Source organism: Chaetodon trifascialis, chromosome 23, assembly GCF_039877785.1.
Source record: "Chaetodon trifascialis isolate fChaTrf1 chromosome 23, fChaTrf1.hap1, whole genome shotgun sequence".
NCBI classification, from domain to species: Eukaryota; Metazoa; Chordata; class Actinopteri; order Chaetodontiformes; family Chaetodontidae; genus Chaetodon; species Chaetodon trifascialis.
Genome location: NC_092078.1, coordinates 1,833,746 through 1,844,074, shown reverse-complemented (window position 1 = coordinate 1,844,074; position 10,329 = coordinate 1,833,746). Strand labels below are relative to the sequence as shown.

The window sequence follows — 10,329 nt, the reverse complement described above, 5'->3', positions numbered from 1 at the left end:
TCTTCCACAGAGAGACGAATCAGAATCATCAGAGACCTTCATCTTCCTCATCCACCATCAAACCTCCAGAGGGTGAGACAACCTGCACACTCCTCGTCTGTCTCGTCTTCTCTATTGTTGAACTGTGGGAACCTGCTCAAAGCTTTTCACACTTTTCTAACATTTTAGAAACCAAACAATTCATTGAGAACACAATTTGCAGATTAATTGATGATGAAAAAATTGTTCGTTGCAGCCTCGAGGATGAGATCAGATGTGATGTCATTGTTCTGCTGCAAAAGCTGAGCAGCCGTTTAAAATAAAGTCTTTCACAGCGACTGAATACTGCAGCATTTAGACCAATCACAGACAGACAGGGTTTGTCCGGTCAGGGAAAAACCTGGAGAAGTCATGGAAGTGTCATGGAAATCCACATTTGTACAGCATGAATCCTGTTCAAGATGTCCATCTGTGTGTCTTCCAGCTCTCTGCCAGCTGATTGGCCTCCTCCATCATGCTCCGCCTCCTGCTCTTCCTGTCTGCTCTCATTGGGCTGGCAGGTAAGCAACGCACTCGTGTTGAAAATCCACCCACAAGCCGAGTTGAGGGAGTTCAGTAGAAGCAACATGAAAGAAGAGCAAACGATCTGAGAACGAAGAGCAGAATGACTTTAAGTCCGTCAGTAACTGTAAGAGCTGATCATCTGCCAGATGTGCAGAAATGTTGCTGACATCTTTGTTTCTAAGAAGAAGCAGGAACTGATGAGGAGATAAGAAGAGTTTTGATTGACTGATAAACAAACAAATGCTGTTTTATTCCTTCATGAAGTCGACATTTGAATCCTTCTCTGCTGTCCAACCAGCTCACAGACAGTTCTGACCTCTCATGTGTCTCCATCGTCTTCAGGTGCTGAGCAGTTCAATGGTTCTTCAGTGGTCAACATCAGCGATTGTCCCTTCACGTTTTATGGAAAGCAGTACGAAGAACTCTATGTGAGTAGGATGAAGCCTGATGCTTGAGAATATCTTTGTTTGCTTTACATTTTGTGTTGAATTGGACAGATTGTGCCTGTATGAGTCAGATTTAGTCCTCTGAAGGTTTATTCTGTTAACAGACTAAATGTTGTTTGCTCCATTGATCCATCAGTCAGATCAATGATGAAAACTGTCGTCCTCACATTGTTTCTTTTCATCTTCTGAATGTCTTTCGTTTGAGAGCGAACTGAATGAAACCTCTGCAACTCTCTGAGTCAAAGTTCACTTAACAAAATAACAAAAGTTATTGTTGGTATTTAACTTGTTGTCTCTTTGATTTTCACAGGTGAGCTATGAGAATGGCATGTTAGTCATCTGTTTCGACGACTATTACAACGTTTCTCAGCCTGCACAGGACTGTATTCTGGGGCTTCCAGCCGACAGAGAGAGTGCTGATATTAAAACAACTCATCAGAATACATATGAACATCTTTACCGTGGAGTAGCACCAACCATGTTGAATGACTTTGAATGTGAAGCATATATTGCTAAGTACAGTGATGTTACCGTGAGTGTTCCTCAGTGTCATGAGTAAATACATTTGACCAGTGTTAATGTTCACTCAACACATGGAAATGTCTTAACAGTGTCTGTATCTCCTCTGTTGACTCTTTACAGAGTGATTTCAGTCTAGCTAGCTTTGGGACACAAGCAGTGCTGTATTTCTTCTATCCGGACACTGGTTCATTCGTGAGTATATGAAATACATACATACCTGCATACATATCAATATACTGACAGAACAATGTAAGGCTGCAGATGATTGATAAACAGTAACAGACTGTGTAGTTTTATGTGTGTGTGATGTTTGTTGGCATAAAGAACTGAATTACTTGTTGTGTGTAGGATTTTGGGGGATCCTCTGGCAGAAATGTCACAATAATCATCATCGTGTTTCCATCAGTGTATAATCACGTGAAAACATCAACAGATGTGTTCTTGTTATCTTAGAATGAGCTCTTTATATCTCCAGAAGGAGCAGGTCCTCCTCCACGGAGTCCACCATGTTTCTACAGTAGCCCAGAACGGTCAAACCAAACACTGAGTCTGGAGATGGACTTTGACGTTTTTCACATTTCTCAGGGCAGTCGTAGGGGAGGGTGAAACAAGGAGTGTTCACCTTTAAAGGTGCTGTGCGAGGGATCAGACCATTTCTGACTCTGGCGACTCCTGGTGGTGGCATCAGGAAACACTTTGTCTGACAGCAGTGAAACTCCGTTCTGCCCCCTCCACCCTCCCAAACTGACCCAGTGACGCTGACAGGAGTGGACTGAAGGCAACACAGAGACTGCACCACTTTCCATCAAGACTGTCTGATTTCCCAAAAACACGACAGCAGAATCATTTCCAAGATGCTCCAATCACATTCGACATGTGGAGCGTCCTGTAACCATGAAATCACAACGTCCCCGATTGAGTCCAGCCAGAGACATTTGTCGATTGTCGTCTCCCGTCTGTCTCTCTCCTCATTTCCTGTCACTTTTCTACTGTTGGCTGTCTAAATAAAGACAAACATTGTCCCCAAAAATACTTTAAACAAACATACACATGGAGTCAATGTCACTTTTTACTAAACTGGACAAAACGTTCAGTTGAACAAGTGGATGAAGAAATTTTTCCACAGAGTTTGGTCTGTTTTTATGTTAACGTATGAATTCAGTCTTCTCTGTGACAGTAACACTGGTTGTGTTTGTTGCTGTGTAGGAGTTTGAAACTTTGGTCAGTGGATCCACAGTCGATACGTTCAACTTCACAAGTGGGACTGACACAAAAATACGTGCCGGTGCTGACATCAGTGCATGCAGACACTCAGGTTGGCAAATTCACTGATTACAAATTATCCTCAGAGTCTGTAACAACTAAATTGTAATATTTTAATACTCCTGTTTTTGTTTTGCTTTGGGTCACAGTTTGGAAACTTGTCAGTGAACTTTGATTTTTTAACCTGATACAAACATTTCTTCACCTTTCAGGTGTTGTGCATAAACCTGGAACAAACGCCTCTGAACCAGAGATCTGCTACAGTCAAATCTGTGATGACACTGCAGTCCTCATTATCACTGAGTGTGGCCCTCTGGATTATTGTCAGGATAACAGTATGTAAGTATATGTCCTACATATTTAGAAGAAAGAGCTGTGATGATATGAGACGAGGACTTCTTAAAGCTTCATTTACTCAGGGAAGTTTCACTGAGGGCATCGCTCGCCTTTGCAGGTTCACCAGTAGAAAGCTTTTCATGTGAAGCAGCAGCAGCAGGAAATGTTGGGTTTTCATCAGCAGTAACTCAACAGAGCTCAAACACTGCTCTCATAGGAGCAAAGAGATGAGGAAACAGTGAGGCTGATATCTGTGAGACAAAAAGCAAGAACAGGAATGTGGAAGTGAACCAAAACTCCAAAAACACAGAGATTCAGTTTCTGAGAGCTGGAACTGACAGACTTTGCAAATCAGTGTCTTCTCTCTGGTGTCCAGCAAAGTCCACACATCAGTTTAGTGAGAGACCAGGATTTGGTTTGAGGGAGGAGACTGTCACAGTTCGGCTCCGGTCGGCCTTGTTTCCAAGCTGGACCACAACAGCCAGAGTCAGAGCAGTTATCGTCCACTGTGGGGCTGCAGTCGAAACTCTGCAGGTGATACAGAGCCCACGGCAAAACGCTGCCTGACCCCTAGTCAGTTTAAAAGCAACTGAAACTTTATCTGGATCAGGACCAGGTTTGAACACAGCACAGTTTTCCTAAACTGTGATGTGGTTACTGAAATCAAATGTCCAGTGTGTTACTAGAGAACGTTCCATAACAGCAGTGAGACATTTCTCTGGAACTGAACCAAATGTTGATTTTACTGCCGAGTCCTTCAAGTCACTGCTGTTGGCTGATGTGAGCCAGGCCTGTGAAAACATGACAATCAAATATTACGTAGATAAATGTCTCAATGACGACATGAACATGAACACATGAAGACTTCACTCCTGCAGATTGTTTGTTTGAGGGCCCCCTGGTGGTTGTGGCCCTCGGCAGCAGCTCCTGCTGATGGTGTTTGTTGTTTCTGTCCTTTTGTGCCTCCATCAGCTGCATTCTTGACCCCATCTGCACTGTGAGCGGCCCCGCTGTCATCGACTTTTACGGTCATCTTAACGATGTCCAGGATCGGTGTGCATACACTCTGCTGTCGGGTTCGACAGTCTCTGGCCTCACTGTGGTGGGGTATTTCCGGGAACGCCGTCGTAGAGATGTGAGCTTTTTGGACAGTGTGACACTGCAACTGGACGGAGACGATGATGTTCACCTGGAACAAGGGGGGATAGTTAAGGTAAGCTTCCTACAGCCACCGTCATGTCAGTGTGGACTTTGATCCCAAATCCTCGTCTCATCCTCTGCTGTGTCAGCTCTCATCTTTCTTCTTGGTGACATGAGAAGCAGTTATTTTAATACTGGTGAACTCGGTGGTTGCTGCAGTGAAAACAGCCTGTTTGTGTGTGTTTGTGATGATTGAACCTGTGTTTCCTCCACTTTGTCTCTCTGCTGTGATGCAGCTGGGAAACACAATGCAGACCATCAACGGCTCGACTGTGCTGTCAAACGGTGTGGAGGTCTCTGAGGACCAAACTGGAGTCACTGCTGTGTGGACAAACGGCAGCAACACTGTTTCTGTCTTCTTTGATGGCAACACCGCACAGATCTTCCTTAAAGGTACAGAAAGTAAAATCCGAGCACTCACCACACGGGATACAACAACCAACTGTGGTGCCCAGCACTCGTTTGGGGCATGAGGAATGTGAACTAAGCTGTATTTTGGTGAGTTGCCATATTCATCCAGTTTGAACGTTGATGCTGATCTGACCCATATTCTGTCTTTCACTTGTCCAGGACCTGGTGGACAAGGTCCACAAGTTGATGGTTTGTGTGCCAACTCCACGTCTGTGAATGATCAGAGGATTCCTGACAACAGTACCCTCGAGTAAGACGTTGATCACAGTGTTTCAGTGGACGTTGTACTTTGTTTTTGAAATTCAGTCCCCTAACACTCCTTCACTTGTCTGGAATGTCAGTTTTTATGTTTTGCTCGATTCTGTTGATCTCACAACAATGACCATTTCCACAACTTGAATTTTAAATTATCTGGACACATCTTGAAAAAGATGAAGGTTCCTTTGACTTGTGGACTGAAGCAAAGACACAAAGCTCATGTGTGTCTGTAACACTCAGAAAGTGTGTTTGTGTGTATCTGAACAGTGAGAGCAGGTATCAGTCCTGACTTTGTGTTGTGTGTCGCCCCCTAGCTGTGAGGTGCTGTACAATGACACTGCTGACAGTTCGATCAACTGCGCCGAGATGACTGAACAGTAAGCAGATGAAACAAACTCTCTGTGTTATAGTTTCATGTGTGTGCTAAATGTCATGTTACATCACATGTTTAATGTCATTTGGGGAACAGAATTGATCAAATTTTGTGTGAACAGAAATCTGCGTGACATGAAGCTTCAGCAGCTGTTCCATGTTTAGGTTTATTCCCAGTTACAAAAGGTAACACAGCACTGATTGGACGTCATCCTTCATCTCTCTTTCTGTCTCTTCACATCTGTGGAACAGCTGTAATCTCCTGAATGACACGTCCTTCACCACCTGTCACAACCACATCGATCCAGCTCCCTACATAGACGCCTGCATGGACACTTTGTGCAGATACCCTGCTGTGGACGGTCTCGACTGTCAGTTCCTGGATGCCTACGCCAGAGACTGCAGCCTGCGCATCAACGACACAGTGGACAGCTGGAGGTCAATGGCCGGCTGCTGTAAGACGTCTCTCGCTTCAGATCAATTCAGTGAAGCTTTATCAACATGTCGTCTTGAATAACAGAATCTAAATGTCAATGTCAGCTTGTTCAACTTTATTCAAAGTGAAATACTCAGAAGAAGAAATAAGACTAAATCTGTGGATTGCAGAATATAAAAATCAAGGAGAAAAACAACAAATGTCTGACCTGAAAAAATCTTTGTCTCTAGTTTTTCAGTTCAACTTTCAGAGCCCAGTTTTCACAGCAGTTGTGGAGAATTGATTGATTGGTGTTGCAGTCCTTGTGTGTTTGACAGACTCAGCAGGTCATCTGCATTAGAAACAGTCAGTGTCTCCACTGAACTGTGTTTCTTTAGTGCCGCGTCATTATTGCAGTTTGTGTCATTATTCTTTACATGTGTCCCTCTCTGTCTCTCTTTCAGCCCCCCCTCAGCCCCTCTGTCAGGGAAGGATCTGCAGTGATCATGAGTTCTGTGCAGAGACGCTCAGCGGTGAAATCGGCTGCTTCTGTCGGGCCGTTTTTGCCTTCCCGTACAAATCCAATGAAACTTTGGGTACGACAGCTGCGACACGACAACATGACTGACTCGTGCAGAGTCCTGATCCTCAGAGGATGGAGGGTTTTCTCACAGGGACACTTGTTTCACACAGCTGAGCTGTTGTGGAGCTGATGATAACTGACCTTCAGCACTCACTTTGACTGAATGTTTGTTATCAGGAGCACAGATGAGACTTCATTAACTCAGCTCTTCTTTCACCCTCGTGTCTTTTTCACTCTGATGGTATCAAACCACAAAAACTGGTAGTTTGCTTCTGAATGAAAGAACAGACAAAGGTCACCAAAGCAGGATTAAATGCTTTGACTTGTTTTTGTCCCTCATGCTGTAAGTGTCTGTCCTGTCTGTCCTCTCTAACATGGTCTTGTATTCGTCTCCCTCGTCTGTCCTGCTGGACGTTCAGGTGACCCGACGGTCTGCGAGGAGAACTCAGCTTCACTTACTCTGGTCGGGTGTCTCCTGGAGGAGAAAGGCATCGACTACACAATTTTACACCTCAATGACCAGAACTGCACAGGTCAGATGGATGAGGAGGACCACATGGTGACCTTCAGCTTCGACAGCAGCGACCCCTGTGGGACGGAGGTCACGGTGGGTTCTCCATCACGTCTTTACTCTGAACCAGCAGCCAAATGTCTTCCAGCACTCTGCTGAGCTTCTCCTGCTCTCCTCTAGTTTGGGATCTTTCTGTGGGTTGGGCTTCAGCTCTGACCTCCTTGGTTTCTAGAGATGATGGTCATCTATGAAGCTTATTCTAGCCAGTCAACACCTCACAAATGTCACATTTTAAGGCTGAATGTAAAGAGTTGTGATGAATTTGTGAGGAACTTGTGCTGTAACAACGTCTGAATCTCCATCACCCTGCAGTCCAACAACAGCCTGCTGATCTACATGAACACCATCACAGCCCTGAACAGCCCCTCTGACAACATCACTCGCCAGGACCAATTCTACATCGACTTCTCCTGCTTCTATGCTCAGCCAGATGTCAAGAATATGACCTTCAGAATCAAAGACAGGTGAGTGGAGGCTGTTATCTCTGTGTTGTGAAGAGGTTTGTGAGTATAAGACAGCTGAAGTGTGTTTGTTCTCTGCAGCCCTGTGATGGAGCAGTTCACATCTGGAACTTGGAATTACACTCTGACCATGAAAGCCTACACCGACGCCAGACATACAGAAGCTGTGGACTCCAACACTGAAGTCCAGCTGAACCAGAAGATCTGGTTGGTGCTGGAGGCTGACGGGCTGGATGACGGTCTGGTCGCCGTGGTGACGGACTCCTGCTGGGCAACCAACCAGGCTGGGAGTCTGAGATACAACCTGATCAAAGATGGGTGAGATGAACACAGAGGTGGTAGCTGCTCGCTGCTGTCCAAATGAATCAGAAGCAGGGACTCGTTAATAAGTGTGTTTTTGACTCCTGAAGACAAAGTGTGCTCTGACGTGATGAATGTTTTCACGTTTGTGAGCAGCTGTGCGAACGACCAGACGGTGGATGTGGAGGAAAACGGAGAGGGAACGTCCAGCCGCTTCTCCTTCAACATGTTCCAGTTCTCCAGGAGCTCTTCTGACGTCTCTGTGCACTGCAACGTCAACCTGTGTGCCAACCTCAACCAGACCTGCGTCCCGGTACGCCCCCCAAACACACACACACACACACACACACACACACACACACACACACACACACACACACACACACACACACACACACACACACACACACACACAGATGAAACTGACTGCTCATCAGTGGAAAACTGGCCCGAACTCGAAGCCCCACAAATCTTTATGAAAAGCAGTTCCAGATGTGTCAGACTGCTGCTGAGCTTCCATCACCTTCACCAAAGACTTTCTTTCATGTCTTTGTTCACTCCTCTGGTCCTGATCTGTTTGACATGAGCTGCATCACTGTTGAACACTGTGCAGCTGAAAATACATTTAGATCAGCCAGAAACATTTGATGGCATTTTGCCTCCAGGTGGCGCTGCAGCAACATGGTTTAGTCCTTGTATGAAGTGCAAATATTCCCAGATTTTGAAATCAGATTGGAGGCCTTTAACTGTGTGTATTTATATTTACTTTACATCAGATTTTTATATATTTTCTCTTAGTACAATAACAAATGTAAAGGCTGGATGAAGGAGCGCTTTCTTCTCATTGTTCAAGTTTTTATTCAACATGTAAACATCAAATTGAAGGATACAGAAGGTGAGATGCTGCCATCATCCATGAGCAACAGTCCAGCACGAATGGACCAGTGTTGGTCTTCTGAAGTCTGCACTTCATGTCTCTCTGTCTTTAACTTCCAGGATTGCAGTGGAGGTCTTCGGAGACGCAGATCTGCTGGGTCCATATATTTGGACGAAGCCCCGGCCTTGATCACCATGACCTGGACTAATTAGGTAAGACACGACTGTGCTGCTGACTGCTGACATCAGAGCAATGTGCACTGATCTATGAATGCATGAGTGAGTCTTTCAGTGTCTGTTGAGGACAGCTGCTTCAGGCTGTGAAAGTGTGTCAGAAGTTTCTCCATCAGTTGATGAAACCCTGCAGCCACCTGAAGGTAGCAGGACACACATGATGAATGATCTGCAGCCAGAGTGCTGTGCCAGTACTTCAGTGCCAAAGCCCGTATAGGTCGTCAGTGCACTTGGCTGAAATGAAACTGTGTTTAGCTTCATTCCCTGAAATCAATCCCAGCCTGCTACAGAACAACCACAAACACTTTTACACACATCAGACTGGTGGTTATACCTCAGCATTCTGCCTGTTAGTGTGGGAGACATGGGATTACTGGAGCTCATGACTGAATGGAAGAGGAAGGAAGAACCATGACACGAGTGATGTTTGATGACCTGATGTTGAAAGTAAAAAGTGAGTGTGACAGGGAGGACAGGGAGGTTTTCCTGCTCAGCTTTCAGACTCATCACAAACAACAGAATGAAGAGAGTTGAAGAGTCACACCTGTTGTTTCAGTCAGGATGCAGGTTTGCAGAAAAGACATCACTCACAGTTTGGTCCGGTTGTCTTCTCAGGTTGTCTCCACGGTGACTCGGACTGACTGACAGGCTGTCGACCTTCATCATGATTCCTGAACGTTACTTGGTCCTAATGCAGAGCCTGATTGTGTGAAAGGATTAGCTCACTTGTCGCTGCTGTGAAGCCATGCTAGCTCACACTGATGAGGAGACACTGCTGATTGGATCCTTTAAAAGTCAATCTTCCATCAGAGCAGAGCATGTTAGCGTGACTCATTTCTCCATAACAAACCTGAGCTAATCTTTGATGGAGCGTCTCTGAGCAGAATGTGTCGCTGTGTCTTCCTCACTGCTTTACACACTGTAGACACAGCATCTTTTTATCTACTGGAACATGAAACTCTATACAAACATAATCACAAACTATATGGTGAAGGAAAGTGTGTGTAGGGAAGTTTGGGATCAACAACATATGTATCATCACGTTATTCATTCTATAGTAAATCAACACTTCTATCAATAACAATAATCAGATGTTATTCAGAACTACCAATGATTCTTAATGATTAAGTGTTGTCTGCATATTCAAGTGTGTGAGAGGAATAAAAGGAGAGTTTTGGAGCAGTTCTCTTGAAGACACTTGTTAGAAAAGAGGCAGCCACGTGGACAGCACAGTATAAGTTTACAATCCTAATAAATCCTAATCATATTTACTTTTTCATGCTTTTCTGGAGACAGCAGTTTCTGTCAGCTTGTGCCTGTAACATGATATCAGTTCATCACATCAGCTCACTTTGATCCATGGCTGAAAGAGAAGCTTTGCCACAACAAGCTTTAGAAGTGATCTCTGAGGAAAACAGTGAATTGAGTGCAAACGCAGCATCGACACACTGATGATTTACAGATTCCAGGTCAGTCAGAACTGATCTGTGTAGCCTCACTGTACCAACAATGTCAACACAAGACTGGATCCTGCTGTC

At 44.8% G+C, this 10,329-nt stretch overlaps 1 protein-coding gene across 1 annotated transcript; it reads left to right on the top strand.

Annotated features, from left to right (window-relative positions):
* Window positions 1-493: 493 nt before the first annotated feature.
* LOC139351742 (alpha-tectorin-like) lies at window positions 494-9,436 on the top strand. Its single transcript, XM_070993746.1, has 15 exons — window positions 494-539; window positions 886-971; window positions 2,718-2,826; window positions 2,987-3,113; window positions 4,083-4,323; window positions 4,547-4,703; window positions 4,881-4,971; window positions 5,294-5,356; window positions 5,604-5,806; window positions 6,231-6,362; window positions 6,769-6,956; window positions 7,233-7,384; window positions 7,463-7,699; window positions 7,838-7,994; window positions 9,407-9,436. The coding sequence occupies exons 1-15, from the start codon at window positions 494-496 to the stop codon at window positions 9,434-9,436; spliced, it is 2,019 nt and encodes a 672-aa protein (XP_070849847.1).
* The last annotated feature ends 893 nt before the right edge of the window (window positions 9,437-10,329 follow it).

Bases quoted from the DNA above. Each gene is read 5' to 3' on its own strand.
- LOC139351742 (XM_070993746.1), top strand. From the start codon at position 494: ATGCTCCGCCTCCTGCTCTTCCTGTCTGCTCTCATTGGGCTGGCAG. The intron at 540-885 runs GTAAGCAACGCA...CATCGTCTTCAG, and splicing joins TGCTCTCATTGGGCTGGCAG to GTGCTGAGCAGTTCAATGGT. The intron at 2,827-2,986 runs GTTGGCAAATTC...TTCACCTTTCAG, and splicing joins CAGTGCATGCAGACACTCAG to GTGTTGTGCATAAACCTGGA.